We start from the raw sequence: 17710 nt of genomic DNA, 5'->3' as shown, positions 1-17710 counted from the left end.
AGTCAATAAAAAAGTTGTCTGACTGTCTGACACAACACGGCAGCCAGCTGTCCATGCATAAACATCTAAATCCTAGACATAATTTTCAACGTGATCAAGCAACCAATTTATCAGCTTCTCTGTGATCATGGCACCAGCAGAAGGCAGGCACCCAAAGCAGTCAGCACTCAAGTACCTGTCTTTCAAAGCCCTGGCGTCAGGGATTGCAATCCTTAAACATACGGAAAGGTATCTAATGTTGCTTGTGCCTCAGGATACTCTGTAGTTAGCACATTTATAGTCAATGAACTTGGATGCAGACTAGTGACATTTAAAGTCTGATTTTGCACATGGGAACAGACAGTTAGCTGTATGGAACAGAAATACACATTGGGACCATGCCTTCAAGAGAAGAAGCAACTACAATCTCAGAGTCCATCTGGAGGCTTTACACCGGGAGAAATTCGCTCATTTGGAATGAATTCTCCAAATTTCAGCTGTCTCCTTCATCCCCACAGTAAGACAGCTGCTCTGTATTCAAAATTTGTACTTCAGGAGACAACTGGTCAGTTATTGAAACTGTGACAAAGCTGAAAATGAGTAGTAAATCAGAAAGTAGGAAATGAGGCAATTTAGGGAGAACTAAAACTTCAATCCCAAAGCCGACAACAGTAATCCCCTTTAATATTGCAAGGTACTTGCTGGCATCTCATCTATGCCCATTCAAACCCCACTCTTGTACAGCTCACTGAGGTATAAGGAGAAAACAACAACAGAACACCGAGCTGTGCAAAGAACCCTGCTGTCTTGCAGACAGCTCACATTTGAATCAAGTTGGGATAAAGTTGGATAAAGCAGCCTACACCACCCTGTCACTAGTGAATGTTAAACGATGCAGTAATTCTGTGTCAGAAATGAATTATGTGCTCCTGATGCTATTCTTTATGGTCTGTTTTTGCCACCTAGTGGTAAAGAGACAGCAGGGAAAAATCAGTACAACCCTGAAGCCAGTGCATTATCATTATAACTGCACTTACCGGGAGGAGACAGTAGCATATCACCAGTAGGACGGATGTCTACATAAAAGGCCTCAACACTGATTAAATTTCAAAAAGTTAAGCCAACAAATTAGTTCAATGTGGGATTCCCCCCTCCCCAAACAATAGCTTTGTGGGTGGTTTTTGTTCATTTTTCAATATGTTTACTGAAGTCAAGCTGTCAGAAGATCAGTGTTTGCTGCCAAATACCACTGAGAACTAATCAGGATAACAGCTCAGTATCTGGGGACAAGAGTAAGTGTTTGAATGGCCAAGCTATAATGACAAATCCTTTTAGGAGGAAAAATCCACCCTGCAGGATTTCAAAGCACCACAGTGCATTCATCTTTTAAAAAAATCGGAGTTGTTCTTTTCCATATCCAAATGGAGCAAATCTTCCATGATACAGGATAAATAATCAAGAAAGCTGCGTGTGCCTACAATCAAATCCAACTAAAAAAATATAATCCACAGTGGAAAGTGCTGTTCCAGTTTTATCTGTTTTCAACTACTGAAGCAATGCTGTTTCCCTTTGGTGTCAAAGAGAAGCTTCTATTAATATAAAGCATCAGCACACTCAATCTTTGACACAACAACATTTACAGAAAACAACACATACTCGCTTTCACAGAATGGCACTGAAATCATTCTCACCCTGCCATTCTTGCTCTCTAGACCCTTTATCCTGGCTTTCCTGCAACAAGCTAAAATGAGAGGGGGAATTAATTTCTTAAAAAAGGAGGCGAGACAACTGACTGGCACTGCACTATGTGAACATCCCGGCAGGGACACTTGCCATCTGGCGTCACCTTGAGCAAGTAGCTCTTCAGACCTTTTCAAGAGAGTGCTTCAAGGAGGCAAAGGTTTAAGAAATAAGGAAGACAGAAAAAGAGATGGTACAAAGTGGGGAGGTGAGGGGGTCCAAGTACTTATAAATTCGGTTCCAAGTGCACTGCTCTTCACTAAAGCCTAATCCAGTTTTCTATATCCACTCCCCTGGATAGGCCTTAAAAGCCTTCAGATCTTTCTCAGTTTTTTAGTTTCTTCACTAGCAACAAAGCCTGGACCATCTATGCAATGGCCAGGTAAAACCTGGGCCTGTGTCAAGCCCTCCTCAATTAGGGGCAAGATCATACTCTTGCCTATACTTACTGAGGATTGACACTCCAGGTCATCTTCCTCATAGTCAGGGTTTACCTGATGAAACAGAATCACAGGCACATCAAAACTCTAACAGAGCTGGAAGTGGTAAACAACCTCAGCGCAGTCTAAACTTATTTTGTAAAAAATGCACTCTACTGCTACAGCACTACCAGGCATGCAGAACAAATATACTGTGCAAACTGAGTCATTTCTAATTGGGCATCTGTCTGTCCATGAATTAAGCAGTTAAGTAATCTGCAAACATACCGAGAGATTTATCTTGTTCAGGATAATCACTAAAGGACCAAGAGGGGTAGAGAATTACCAAGTTTCAGGATTTTATTTTTCTTTTAAATCCCAAGTGGAATTTCCAACTAGAAATTACTGACTTGGCAGAAATCTTTTAGAACAAACATTATTTTAACCGTGGATCAGGTGAGCAATCACCTCTGGTATATTTTTGCACAATGTAAGACTATGTTTTTATTTTGGCTGATTAGCAAATCCAAGATTTACTGGAAAAGCTCTATACTGGATCACCACTGAAAAGGATTTGCAAGTGTGCATGTGACAAAATGCTCCTGTTTTTCTAATCTCCTTATTAGAAGAATATAAAATAGGATATTTAATTTGGACTTTTCCCACTGAAACTCTCAGGTCAATAGCATGGGCTGAGACAGCCCTTCTGCCCTGCCATGCACTCTTACATACAGGACAGCTTTCACTTTCAAAGGTTTGTGTATTGGCATGTTGATATATTCATGCTTTCAAGTAAATAGTAGTAGTTTTAATAAACATGTACAAGTATTAAGCAGCAAAACTCACAAAATTATAACCCTTGTATTTTTTTTTTTTTTTTTAAATAAAATGTCCTGAAATTTTATTTCAATGAGGGAAGATGTCCACTATGGAGAGAGAAAAAGACTTATTTATTTTGTGCTTGGACAGCTAAGTGTTATCTGCAGTACTTACAAGACTGGTCTAAAGTCTAACTGCATTTTCATTCTAGTCAGTTCTATAATTCCACTTGGAAATCAGGATTACAAGAGAAAGTAACAATAGTTGAATTCATTTCCCCCCAAAGGCTCTCAGCCATTTTCAATTTATTCATCTATTAATAAATTCATCTTGATTTCTACTGCCCACATGACAGGATACTATTTAGTGTCTATTCTCTGCAGGAGAAGAGTTATTGGCTCTAGAATTAATACAAAAAGTGAAATAAGCTCAAGACTACCCCTATACCATGGTATTCTTTCAAGTCTCTTTCACCTTATTTTCTAAGTTTAACCATGTACTTTTGTACTAAGGACCCAAACACCTCTCTCCTCCCCTGTGTCTATTTTTAGAGCAGGAAATAAAAGATTTTCAGAAGGTATAAAAGGAAGAAGAGACTATGGAAGAAAATACAGAGTTCCTAAGCAAGCCCCAGCACCTACCTCTGCCGCTAGGTAGTGTCCAGTAGCAAGGTGTTTGAACCTAAAAAGGCTGTTCCAGTACCCCGCACCACCACGACAAGGATCATGCTGCACCACCTACAAGGGAAGGGAAACCACATTTACATTGTACCTCTTTCAAACACAGCATTTACTGTATTTCACATGCAGGTAAGAGGAAACAGGACAAGGAGCTCCAGATAAGTTATGTTCCTGTGTGAACAACACACAGTAAATACTTTGAGTTGGCTACAATTAGTTCACTTCAACAACTTTGGAATGATAGCAGGAAGATTATGGTGCAAGTTATCAGAGACGTAATTAAGGTGCTGTAGATGTGCATGTGTTGCTAGGTCTTGAAACAAACTTCCTAAAGAAATGCAACAAATCCTTTACCTTTTTGGCAGAGCTATTTTTTGACCTTCTTAAAGTGGATGAGGGAAGACATATGGAAATATTTCAAATGCAACTGTGCTGTACAAAAGAATATGGAAGACTTATATTTACTCTCTAACTTCTCCTGTGGCAGGCAGAGCCTCCAACACCAGATGATCTGTCACTTCATACTGGCTACTCTGTGGGTACATTCGCTTCCTTTAGGAAAACTCAGCATAGCTGGCCTGTGCCTGTCAGGGAAGGACTATCTTACCTCTGCCTCGCATTTACCACAGGGTAACCACACACACGGACAGTTACCACAGAAGCTACTGATGTGTTGTAACATGTCAAAATAATGTTAATTATAGGTAGGCTTTTAATTCAAATACGGGAGAAGCTGTATACCAAAGCAAATACTTCCGGAAAGAGAGTATTAGAAACACCTATCCACCATTACAGTTCATTTTATGATTTTCACATCCAGTTTATATGGAAAACACTTAAAATCATAAACTCAATAACATAAAATCATAACACTACCAATAGACTGAGGATATTTTAAGAAGCCAGTGATGGCCAAGGTATTAGTCACTCTATTTAAAAGCCAAGTAAAGAAAAAAAAACAGTCCAGACAAGCAACACACAGAGACTAGCAAAGGGTTGCAAACTCCTGTCAAATGAGGATATGCATAATCACATTATTCCACACCAAAAATAGAGTGTTCAGTACACTCAGCAGGACAGCTGAAATTATTAGCTGGTGTTAAACTTCAGTGACTGGTGAGAAAATGACTTCATAGACGCGTCTCTGTCCCCTTTTCCTGAATTGTCAAGAACCTGAATTTGAGAGCTATCTGCTGCACCATTAGAGATTGGAACTCTGTTTTGATTTGGCACAAAAAGCACAGTAAGTAAAGGACTTTTAAGATTAAACTTTTAACAAGACGACTTTTACCTAAAAAAAGAAATCCAGGTACGCTGTTTTTAAACAGAAACAGTAATTGTTCCTACAAAGTCACCCCCAGCCTGGGTTACAATTCTTACCTCTACTTCCCACAGGGCTTTTGAACTGGTTGCAGACGTGGCCGACTGCCTCCCTGTCGTTCTCAGGAAGACATGCTGCTTCTTCCTGTGCTCGTCGCAGGTCAGAAACTTCTCCTGTTCTGCATGAAACAGTCTCACCACATCCCCCTGTCCAAGCCCAGACAGCATGGTCAGTACAGACATTACCCATCAGTGAACAAGTTACAAGCAAGTAGAGTTTTGAGTCTTACCCCTTTGAGAATATCATCTTTGTTATCACTCCATTTCATGAAGAGAACTATTTTCCAGCTAGTATTGCAATTCACAGAGTTGACCTAAAAGGAGAACTAAAACCATTAGTCCCACTGTCTTGTACCTGCACAAGACACCGCCACAAACTACCGCCTTACTTTTTAGACAATTTTCAGCAGAATACTTCAGTTCCTGTTGCACTACTCTAGAGAAGGAACATCCTTTCTGCATTTACTGCAGAACAAGTAACTACAGAGCTGACTTGCTAGGAAGGCAGTTGCTGCACATCACTGCGCCATGACTTCTGATTTTGAAGGAAAATCTTGGTTTTAGCCCATCAAGCCAAAGAAATCAAACTCAAACCTCTAGCCAGCACCCAACAGAAATGAGAAGAGTCTGATAGCTCTATTAAGTTGCTGATTAACAAGATAACCATTCTAAACAATGCCACAGGTACCAACCAACCAATTTTCCTAAAACAAGTCCAAGCAGCTTAGCTGAAACAGACAGGTTTGTACAGCTGCTCCAGCTGTGTCAATCTGCCCTTACCTCATTGCATCCCGGATTATCAACAAGCTGATGACTACTCGCATGAAGAGGCTGGCCAGCATTGACAGGATTCAGGACTACTTTGTCTCCAATGACAACCTGTAGATAAGCGCAGCATCAGACAGAAATTTGCACCCCGAGAAGGCTCTTTTTCTTTCTTTTTTAATGGAAGTGATGGGAGGAAATCACCTTCTTGCAGTTTGGAGAGACGCCAGTCTGAGTATGAAAACCAGGACTGTTTACTTCAGAATTTAGCTCACCATACTCAGCCATTCAGGCAGGAAAAAGCCCCTATGCTATTGGGCTCAGAGGCTTGCAGAAGAAACACAGTCTGCAATTCTGGTAACTAACCTATCTGCTGCTTTCCATAAAGTTCTTTCATTGGTTAACATTTAACAAATAATTCCTATAGCAAAAGGTCAGCCAAAAATCATCCTCCTCCAAGACATGCTTTCATTTGTAAAATCAGATTCTTGAGCAGGCTGGCACATGAATGAAGAGAAATACACTTTATTATAGACAGTAAAGATCCTGTTCTTTCCTTCTTCTAAGGCAAAGTCTTACTTAAACTTAAAACCAAAAAGCTTTTTCTCTACTGAAAAGAACTATTCTTAGTGATAAAGTGTCTGAGAATTGGTGTGATTTCAAAGCGCTTAATGGCCACTAAGACTGCGCTACCCTGTGCTTTGGCTTTCCTCTCTGTGTGTGCCTGTAGAAATGGAACAGGCACATCAAAACGTATGGGGCTAGTGTACAGGATGAATTATTCCTACTTTATTAAGTCCGCTCTGTTTACGTGCCAAATATATACCTGGACTATATCACAGAGCACAGTGAACCTTATTACCTCCTGGTTCTAGGCAGATAACATATCCAGATGACTCAGATTTTGTAAAAAAGAGATTTAGAGATTAAAATGGTAATTCATTTAATTCAGAGCCAATTATTTTCCAGATTTCCCATGAACAGGACCATTTAACCTCATTATTACCTCATTCCTCAAATACAAAATGATGATGAATTTTGATTCCAAACTGACAACATTGAAAACCAAGATGCTAATTATTTGTTCCAAATCTACTGAAGGAACTCAACATTTCCTACCATTGTGAATTGGACAGGAATTGTGAAAGGCCAGCGTAATTAGGTCCCTTATTCCCTCCAACGTTAAATCATTCCACGTTTCCAAAATACAAGTTGCCATAGCAATTTTCCTCCCCCTCATGACAGCATAGGAAAAAGGTTGTTCCTGCAACATCACACACTAAAAGATCTGTGCATTTCATTAATTGCAAGACAGGCCTCCCAAAAGAAGCTTTGCCAAGCTGTGCACAAAGCAATACGGGAAGATATTCCCCTTCGCACTTACGCTGTCTCCAATGGAACGTAGCTTGTAGAAGGGCTGTATGTAGAACCAGGAACCTTCATTTCCAGCTTCATCCAAGGTCACCCTCATAGCATTCTTCTCTAGTAGAGCTGGAAGCCTCTTATTTACTGTTAAGTATTTGTTACTTTTTAAGTGAAGCAGCTAGAATAAGAATTAGAGTTCAGTTCTAAGAATGCTCATTTTTCCTTCCCTCAGTAAATAGCAAGTGTGCTTAAGATAACCACAATACTATACAGGACTTACATAATTTAGTTTTTAAAAATACTGATGAATTCAGGCACAATTTCACTTGCACTTCTTTCAGTGTATATACAGTCCTACAGCACAAAACATCTTCAGCTAATCCAACTGTTCCTTCTCCAGCAAATGATAAACACTTAGAAATGCCCGCATCACTTTACGACAGCCTGTTCAAAAACCCAGGATCAAAAGTTGTAAAATGCTGGGGACTAAGTGGCTTTCCCTGGTACAAAGGGGGTGGTGAGAAGCAAAGCTGCTCTTATCTTGCATTGCTCCGTCTCATTTAACATAAAACGTGGCTTCTTTGAAGACTCTCCTCAAAGAGTCCCATTCTTCAACCCTCCACCGCACACCACCTTGCAGAGTGCGCACCATCAGCACAAAAGTGTGAGCTGCAGCACGTCACACCCCAGCTCCCGACCTACCCAGCTCCAACCAACTGTTGTTAAGTTTCCAGTAAATTTAGCAGACATGTACTTTCAAACAGAAAGCTGCTTTTTGATGCCTTTTGACTACCATAAATACTCACAGAACATATGGGAGTTATGGAAAAATATGAGTAAAAACTTATCACTGCTCTTAATAGTGCTGATGTTTGCAGTCCAATCAAAAATGGGTGTTATTTTTCTCTCATCATTAAAAATATATTTTTTTTTTGCCTCAGACACACAGGCCAATAGCGCACTTAATTCAACCAAGACAGGCACTTCCTCCATCAGGTTGCTCCAAATCCTGCAATTGCTTTAAAGGGCGGCCGACCAATTGCTCCTTGCAAAAAGAAAGCCCAGTCTAGCCCTGCTCGTAGCCACCGCCCCTGTTGGCTGGTACTGTGTCAGCAGAATAAAATAAAACACACCTGTACAGGAATCTCTTAATCTGAGGCTCCATATGCTCAGGTAACTATGGATACTTCAGAAGCGTGGAGGCACTCTATCTAGTGGAAGTAGATCTGTTTTGGTTTCATATTATGTTCCCCATTTATTAAAGACCTGTCTTTTAATTATACAGTTGTTGTACTTGCCATTTTTCTTGGGTTTGAGACATGATTTGGGTTTTTTTTCCCCAATCCCTGGGACCTAGCATATCCTCTGCTTCAATGGACTGCAGTTACTTATATGGCTTGATTTTCCTTCACTGGGTCAATTTACTATTTGATGTGTCAACATTTAATTGTGAGAGACCATATTTGGCATCATACAGTGCCTGTGCCATCTTCCAAACGGCCAACTCTAACAAAGGCTTTAAGCAGTATTTCTGAAGAAAGTAACCATATGGTGACCTCAAAAAAAAAAAAGCTCAATTAACCCATAATAAAAAAAGTGACTCCATCACAGCTGTACACCCAGTTCTTGCTTCACAGGATCCCTCTTCAGGACACTGTCATACCTTGCAAAACTAGACTCTTGTCCATGAACTCCAGAAATTTAAAGTCACATTCAGCAGGGGAGTTTGCAACCTGTACAGGATTTTGCTCAAAGATGTTCACAGCCTACCTGGATAACATTGCCATACTGGATGACTGTTCCCAGCAGCTTCCTGTTTTCCGTTTCGTTCTGTTTCTTTTCCAAATCTGCCGCATGCTGAAATTAAAGAACAATTTAACTGCTGATTGTTTCATAAAAAGAGTGGCCAAACGCCCAAGGTTCTTTAAGATTATTTCCAAGAACTGGAAAAACAGCAAGCATCTGAAACAGCGTAATTTCCTTTTTCCAACCTCTAACAGCATAAGTTCCAATTTCCTTTTTCAGTTGTTCAGGAAGATGGACACACAGCAATTAAGCAACCCATAATTTGGATAAATTAGACAAAATTTTGGAATAAAACACGAGGTGAAAAGCTCAGACAAGATAGAAGACAAGTCATGAGAAGACAACACAGCTATGGAGGGAAGGTGAAAAAGGATGGGTAACTACCCAAGCCAAGAAGTCTATATTCCTTTCTACTGGACTTCTATACAAATTGAAAGGAAAGGACCTCAACTCTGGTTCTTTATTTTACTTTGCCAATACAGGCCTTCTACAGCCTGTTTAGGCCAACTCTAATCATCTTTACCATGCAACAGGATTATTTAGAAGACATTTACAAATGCCCTCTGCAGCTCTGAGTACATGAGTTCCCAATGTCCCAGCACTGCAGAGCCTGTACTTCATGAGGCTGAAGGATACTCTGTGCTGCATTACAGACGGGCTGTGAAAATACAGTTGGGCATTTCTGTATCACACTAACATGGTAATAGAAGGGAAAGCCCTTGCAAAACTTAATGCTCATAGGGATACATTGTTCTATTTGGTAATTTATCACTAGTCTCTCACACTTGGTTTTGCTTTAAAGTAAGAGAGCTATTTTGTCAGGCTGTTTTTAAACCATTTCATTTGATTAAAAAATTCTCCTACTTTACATGAAAAATTTCTTTCATTAAAAAATATCTGTATTTCCTTTAACTGATATCTGGCAATAGAAAGTAATTTAAAACTAGACCCTTTTGGAGGCTAAAAATCAATGTTTATGGTTTGGTTCTCAAATCTCAAGGACTATGGTAGGTCAAGTTTTCTCCTGGAAGAGAAGAAAGTGCCCACAGTTCCTAACTGTAGGAAGGTAAAGTAGTAATAACACAGGACAAAGCTTTGCTAGTGCAAAGGAAGAACTATCTGTATACTGTTATAAAATTTCAGCACCTTCAGCTTACACAAAATGTGCTATTTTTAGATGTGCTAGGTATGATAGCTGGCTCTTGCTCCAGGAGAACCTGGAACACAGCTGCTCATTCAAAGTCAAAAATATATTCAGAAATACAATGCAGCATAATCTTCTCTATTACTGAAATACAACATTTTTTGCTAGATTTCAAAGCATTCTGTCAAGAAAGGATTTCTTTAAGACACTAGAGCCCTCTCAACTATCAACGGCAATCACAAAAGACAGGACTTCTCTGCCTGCACTGGACCGAGTGTCACATTTATTACAAATAAAATAGTGTATTCTGTGAAAACACAATTAAGACTTTGGAAGCATTTCAAAAGCACACACCGAAAGTGAGGTTCATTCAAGAAGGATCATTTTCTCTGGCCACTAGATGTCAGCTTCTCAACCAGCACCGATTCTTGATACCAAAGAAAGACAAGTGTCCCAGATTTTTAAATCCCTTAAATGGCATTAACTTAAAATAACCTGACCTCAGCATTGAGTGCTCCACAGCAGACAATAAATTCCACCAGCAGACAAACAGAAGCCAAAAAAGGCAAGTGATGATGAATCCATCTTGCATCACCAATTTCATTAGAAATTATATGCACTGATAAAGAAATCTAATCACAGGCAGAGCTAACAGTTGTTGTGCACATGTTCCAGGGCACAGCCCCCCAATATACATCGTGCAAAAGGTAGGGTTTTTTAGTGTATTCCATGTGCCATCAAATGGAAAAGATGACACATATGATTGGCAGAAAAAGAAGTTTTGATATATATATATGAGTGATGTACATGGGACCAAATTTTTTTGAAGACATTCATCAGCCACAGGTCCCCGAAGACCTGATTTGGCACATGCTACGTAAAGGATTAGCCTTTATGTCAAAGTGATGCATATTAAATAATCTCCAGTAAAATTGTAAAGGCCTCAAATCCCTTCACCAAATCAAGCATGGAGTTCGTGCATGGTGGTACATTTCTGTACAAACATCACTCAGCTGAAGCTAAATACTGGAAAAATCTAACACTGTATTTCCATAGGGACCCCGGCACAAAATGGTAAAGTGTCAGACAAATAGGAACAGGTTCCAAACACCTGAACTGGCATGTACTGAATAAAGAGAAGACAACTGTAAAAGACATTGTAATTCAGGGCAATTACACAGTATTTTTCTTCTACATGATGCAGTATTTAGACTATACTTTCTCTTTAAAATCCATAAACTCACACACATATCCTGTGGGCATAAACTCTCGGCTTCCCTCAGACACCAGAACAACCAAACCCAGAATGTGTTGTTACTTAAAGCTTGCTGGCACAGTCTACCTCTCTTATCATTATTAAAGGGGCAGGAGAAATGCAGCACAAGTGAGGGACCTTTGTGCTACAGCCAGTGCCAAAATAGCTTTCTCTTTGCCAGGTTAATACTTCAAGGTTATAAAATTATGTTTTCAGAAGAAAAATGAGTCAAACAGTCAGCCTTTGTGAAATGCAGGAGCAAGGCAGCCATATGGCAATCAGCAAATGACACTCTCCTACAGGGCCATTTTGTATTTCAGTCTACAATGAGCTTAATATAGACTTAAAGAAACTAAAAATATTTAGAATTGTAATTTTGACATGAAGTACTCTAGCTATGTAATTTTAACATAAACATGGAGTTTATTTAACTCTAAAGTCAACAGATGGTATTTAAGTTAAGCTTTTTTTTTTTTATGTAGGAACTCTAAAAACAGCAATCAACTGCCTTACTGGGTTTTCAGCTGCTGAATGTCAACATTTTACCCAGAAAATATTAAATACTGCAAGCTATTAAGGAAGGAGAGGCTGTCTGGCCTTATAATTACTCATAATTACCCATCAACCTTTAAATGTATTAACAGCAGCTATGTTTGAGGAATCCCAATAGATTTATCAGACTGGTGGCTCAGATGGCATCTACCAGCACAGCTAATGCCCGTGACTTCCCACGTTGAGATGCAACGCCTGAGAATCCTCTACTCTGCGTAGCTGTTTGAAGGATCCTATTTTTATGCTGTTACCACCCAAAATGCCCATGTAGAGCACTACTACAGGTTAGAACAGGTTAATAACGGACGTTTAAACAGCTGTCATGACTCTTACCTCAGTATCATACATACTGGTATTGGGGCACACAGACCTTGACCAGCATGCTGTTGTAAATCAAAGGCTGTTTAAAGAGTTAGTTTTGAGCAAATGTCTCAAAAGGAGTCTTGCATAATAATTTCTACATACTTTCTTGATGTCTCTGGGTTATTGTGTCAAGTTGACTGAAAGTACTTAAAGAAGTACAGATGAGAGTGTTGATGATCAAAAGGAGCCTAAGCATGAATACTTACGTGCAGTTTATTGAGTAGCACAGCATCGGTTGTGCTGTTAGCTCCTGGCTTTGCTGCTTTCCAGAACTGCTTTTGAGCAGAGTACCGGTTCATGGGACATAGTTTGAACAGGCAATCTATAAAAAACAAATGAAAACCAGAAAGATGGGTTCAACCATTCGTAATTATCTGGATTTTTTGCTACTAACATTGTCCAAATATTCCAGCAGCAAGGAAAGGTTTATAAACAAATTCCAAAAAGCTCTTGATCAGACAAATGCTTTTTTGAGCAACAGGAATGTTGCCCCATGAATGATAAAAATTAACTGCTGCTGCCAAACATCTGATGCAAGACCAGAAAATTTAGAACTTGTCCCAGTCAAAAACACTACCATACTAAAATGGTAACACATTTCAATGCTTTCCCAGGCAAACAGATTCATTTTACACACTTCCAACTTTTTGGTTTTCTAATTTGGTTGTATGAACTAGCATACCTGCTAACGTTAGGTTGGGGGGTTTTGGTTTGATTTTTTTTGTTGTTGTTTAGTCTTTAGAACAAATCTCTTCTATTGCTAGGGAAAATGAGGCACAAAGAATTGGAGAAACTCACCTAATAAAGTTGCAGTTGCATAAAATACCCCCAAAGAACAGCACATACAAGCACAGATGTTCAAAGCGTAGCTCGAGGTAACAGTGAACCCCTCAGGGTGTCGGGTTCTTTACTCAGTCTATCCACACTGTTTATTTAACATTCTGCCTGGCAAAGGCCAGGAATTACAGATCATTAGTCTTATGAAAAATACATTTTTATATTAAAGTGATGCTAACTTATCAGTAATAAAACCAAATTAGCTGTGTTTACTATTTTTCCTCTTCTCTGTTGCTAAGCAACGGAACACACAAAAAAATAAATTAAGCTTTTCAAACACAATGCCTAAAGTAGCAGCTTAGAAGTTTAAACAAAGTGCCAAAAAACCCTGAAGGCTGTTCCCAGTGCCTCTTTGGCAATGGCATGGATGTACAACTTCAAGTTTCTAATTCACACAGCATTTGTCATGGCTCCTGATGTATTCTTACAGGCAAGCACTGCAATGTGGGATGCAGCAAGCTAAGGAGAGACCTACCTGGGTGTTTTATCTTCACTGTCTCAAAAGCACAGCTGCTTGTGAGCTACTTTGCTAATAAGACTCACTGGATGCACATCAACCAAAAAGGTAAAAACCCCACATTGAAGACAAGTCATTTCAGCTCTGCCAGAGGTTAAAGTTGCTGAAGGGGCTGAGCTCCGCTAGAGACACTTTCACAATTTTATCTGGGGACACCATTTGAGCTGGACACCTTCACTCTTCTCACACCTTCATTAAAGAAAAGGCCTATTTGATGTCACTCTCTCTGCCTGTCTAATCCATCCTCAAAGTACCATTAGAGCACACCAGGCAATATCAAACACCTTTCACAGAAGGGCAAAGGTCTCTCTTCAAAACTAAATCCCCTTCTAATGGGGTGAAGCACTGGAGGCAGATTGGCGTTTCATCTCAGTGAGCCACCGACTGCTGAAGGGGCTGATCAACTTGTCCAAAACCACCACAGCAACTCCTGCAGCCTGCTCAGCTGGTGGCCCAGTACACCAGCAACAGACCCAGCAGGAGCTGCATATGGCACTGGGGATCTTTAACGGAGTGACACATACCGGGGAAGGATAGAAAGAGCTGAGGTATGTGGAAGGAGATTTAATTGCATCTATCCAGCATATTCACCTCCACTTTGACACTACCTGCTTATAGCTTCTGAACAAAGAAGGAAAGTGGAAAACAAAGTGCAAACCATCCTTTCCAGGTTTGCTCTCTTCAACGTATTTTTCATTTACATAAAGATGATTCACAGAGATTGACAGCACAGAATAGATGCAAAAAGCCACTGCAGGCTGGCACTTTAAGCTAAGACTATGCATTGTAAGCAACACACCAGCTATAAAATTTTCTATTTTTGCTTAAACCATCAGTTCACACAATGACAGCAATTAACACACAGAACTGCATAGAAGAATTAATTGTATGCTAGATTTAGTCACAGTGCAAGTGTACTTTTTTCAGTCAAGAAAGTTGTCAAGCTAGGCTTAACTTCCAAATTGTTAACTGCAGGCAACCTCCTCTCTTCCCTGTAGCAGGGGGGAAAAGGTCTACAAGTGATTGACCTTGTTCAATGCAAGAAAGGAAAACATGTTTTTCTTAGGTTTTCTTCCTAGTTACAAAGTTACAGATCTAAAACAAACAGTGACAAGCAGGCAACATTTTTTTCCCTCTAATATTTGTTCTATAAAATCTGTATCTTAAGTGGTTAAGGAGTTAAACTTAACCTTGTTCACCTTAATATGACCACCAGAGGCTGGTTTGTACAGAGAGTATTTCACCATGGGTCGAGCTACATGAACTTTATGGCCAGAAGACTTTTAGACCTCCAGATTCCACGGGCTTTTATTTTTACAAAAAAATCAACATGCAAGGATGTGCTAGCTGGGTACCACCATAGTCAGCAGTCTGCAACCCACAGTAGTGATGACTGCGTAAGGTAAACCAACTACTTGTCAGACACTAACTTAGGGAAGTTAGATTTATTTCTAATAGATCCAAAGTGAAACCAAAGCAGCTGAAACAATGAGTTACCTGCTTTGATCATGGATCTGAGCAGCTTTAGCCACATGGGAAAGGTGATAAATAAAACTATTACTGTGAAGTAATTACATCTTATTATACAGTTTGTTAAATATTAACCATGAAGGAAAGCATTTCCTTTTCAGATCTTCAAGATATACAGTGAAAAATGGCAGATTCACACACTGAGTAAGTATAAAAATAAAATACTGCGTAACTGCTGATGAAATGATGACACATCATCAAGCCTGAACACTGAATAAAGGTCCTGCAGGAAGAAGTGATGGCATCATTGTGTACATTGTATCCCATCATGCAGGGATTAAATGTGCATTTCAATGCTTCCAAGCTAAGCCCTGTTCTTTCAGCAGCAATTACTTTGCATCTAATAAAGCGGACTGAGTAAGACCACCATGTAATATACATCAATGCTCTCACTGTTTGGATATTTAGATCCCCACATGGGCCTTTGCCACCAGCAGCTCACAAGAATATTGTCAGTGATGTTTGGTTATCCTCTGCATGTACCAGCATCACAGAGGAACAGTCAAAATCAAGGATACTGGAGACACAAAAAAATTCCACGTTCCAAAGTATTCTGGGGTTCAACGAAGAGAGAAACTTGCCAGCTACATTATTCCAAGGCAATTCCTTCCACACCATGCTTTTCATTTTCTTTTTTCCCCTTTTCCATTCCCTTCTCTTGTACTAGATCTTGCCCCTTTCCTACCCAGCCAGTCTCTAAATTTCCAACCTTTCCTGCCAGTCCAAGCCCAGCTAGATTCTCTACTTCCATCCCGATTAATTTATTCAGCCCCCAACAACTGATTGATCCATCCTTTCTCTTTCCCCTCCACAGCAGCAGTGTACAGGTCTCCATCTAATCCTTGAGGATTATGTTTTGCCCAAACAATCCTCATCTCCCAAGGTTTCCCAGCTTCATCATCCAAGGCACCTTACTCTCCCAAAGCTTAAGGAACCAGAACTTTACGAAGAGAAGGATAGGGTTTTTTTTTTCCTTTAACCATCACAACAGTATTTTACCAATCACTTTTTAGGAATACAGACTTTTCTTTAAAAACACATCTGGGAAAAGTACCTGGCAAAAAAAAAGCCAAAACAGTAAAACTTAAAAACATCAGGCTGGAAAAGCATCTCCTAACGTAATTTTTCAGCCAGCCTTGAGCCTCCACACTGCTTCCACCCCTACCTTGTAGCAAACAAGAACTGCACTGTGTGGGGGCAGGGGAGCTGCTGCTGGGCAAGTGAAAATTATCACATGGCAAATCCCTCCAAAGGAGTAACAGCATCTGGGCTCACAGATGCAGGACCTGACTTAAGAGACAGACCACCACTTTCACACATGGTTAAGCTCCGCAAGCTCCCTCTGGTGCTGCCCCGTGACAGCAGCTTGCTGGCTGCTCTACCTGTTCCCATCCTGTTCTACCTGTCAGGGTCAACACAATCACGTATACACAATTTTTGCTTTCATAGCAAAATGAAAAACCTGACCAGACTGATATTTTTGTGTCTTCTTTTAAAATGGACTCTGTTGCACAGCAATTTAAGCAGCATTTAGGTAGTATGTTAGTAAGATTATTACAAAATACAATGCAAGACTTGTCCAAAATTGCAAATACCCACTAACTCCAGAGACACTGAGATGATCTGGAGAAGTATTTCAGAGCCCACCCAAGATACTGTCACCTTTGTTCACGCCAAGCTGCCTAGAAATAGGTGAGGCACACTCAAACATACCTATGGAATTCCAGTCTTCCCTTCAGAGGGTCTCTCCACCACTTGGGGCATTAAGTGACATTATTGTGTCAATTCTACCCTTGGTATATGAGAACAGCTTGGAAAGTTGTTAAATGGATACTGCCGACACCCAAAGCTCTTCCTGGTGCCTTTGCTGGGTGACAGCTGGACATTAGCCACTATTAAATCTTTCCATCTTTGCTACTTTCAGAGCTCAGCTCAGTTTTGAGTTACACTACACAATTTTGCTCACTCTGCCATTCTCTAGCATGCTTGTTTCTAAATGATCTGGAAGTACTTTTAGCTTCAGCTAGGCTGGTTGTGTAATACACCACTCATCATTTTTTCCAAATCTCCCCTGGCTATTTTAAGCCTTTAGTAGAAAGTCTTCACCAACTTCTCTGCAGTTAGAGAAAGCAGGCATCAAATATTTTGTTGGCAACAAAAAGGTGCGTCATTTCATTTTTCACACAGACACAGACTTTATGAAATGCCAACTGGAGAAAGGTAAGAGTCAAGAAAAGTTATTCCCTCTCAGAAATCATACTTCAGAGTACTTTCAGATGAGGTAAATCTATAAAGATGAAGATATTTAAATAAGTCACTTAAAAACCCCACTGAATATTTAACACCAACACAGCTGTTTCTTCGTTACTTGAAAAAAAAAAAATATCAAACTCCTTTTTGCGCAGCAATACTAAAATTAAAAGAAAATTAGCAATTCCCTGTTGAAATTTAGCAGTTTCTCTTCAGACTTTTCTATACTTAGATACCTGATATTTCCCCAAGGCCAAAGCCAGCTCACAGTAGAGAATAAATGTAAGGAGAGTATTTTTTAATTTTTAT

The 17710-nt window shown here is 39.8% G+C and overlaps 1 protein-coding gene across 7 annotated transcripts in view; it reads right to left on the bottom strand.

Annotated features, from left to right (window-relative positions):
* The window catches only part of ITPR1 (inositol 1,4,5-trisphosphate receptor type 1), a 171271-nt gene that overhangs the window by 114642 nt on the left and 38919 nt on the right, over positions 1-17710 (bottom strand). For 5 of the 7 annotated variants that reach the window (XM_074836080.1, XM_074836081.1, XM_074836083.1 and 2 more), the window contains 8 exons: positions 12474-12589; positions 8918-9004; positions 7167-7325; positions 5798-5896; positions 5248-5331; positions 5018-5164; positions 3599-3694; positions 2169-2213 (listed from right to left, as the gene is read on the bottom strand). In XM_074836080.1, coding sequence (XP_074692181.1) covers positions 2169-2213; positions 3599-3694; positions 5018-5164; positions 5248-5331; positions 5798-5896; positions 7167-7325; positions 8918-9004; positions 12474-12589 — 833 coding nt within the window. The remainder of the gene's footprint in view (positions 1-2168; positions 2214-3598; positions 3695-5017; positions 5165-5247; positions 5332-5797; positions 5897-7166; positions 7326-8917; positions 9005-12473; positions 12590-17710) is intronic. The other 2 variants (XM_074836084.1, XM_074836087.1) reach the window with 1 other exon arrangement.

This window comes from Strix aluco, chromosome 11, assembly GCF_031877795.1.
Source record: "Strix aluco isolate bStrAlu1 chromosome 11, bStrAlu1.hap1, whole genome shotgun sequence".
Lineage (NCBI taxonomy): Eukaryota > Metazoa > Chordata > Aves > Strigiformes > Strigidae > Strix > Strix aluco.
The sequence above is the reverse complement of the archived record's forward strand: the minus strand, read 5'-3'. Positions and strand labels throughout refer to the sequence as shown.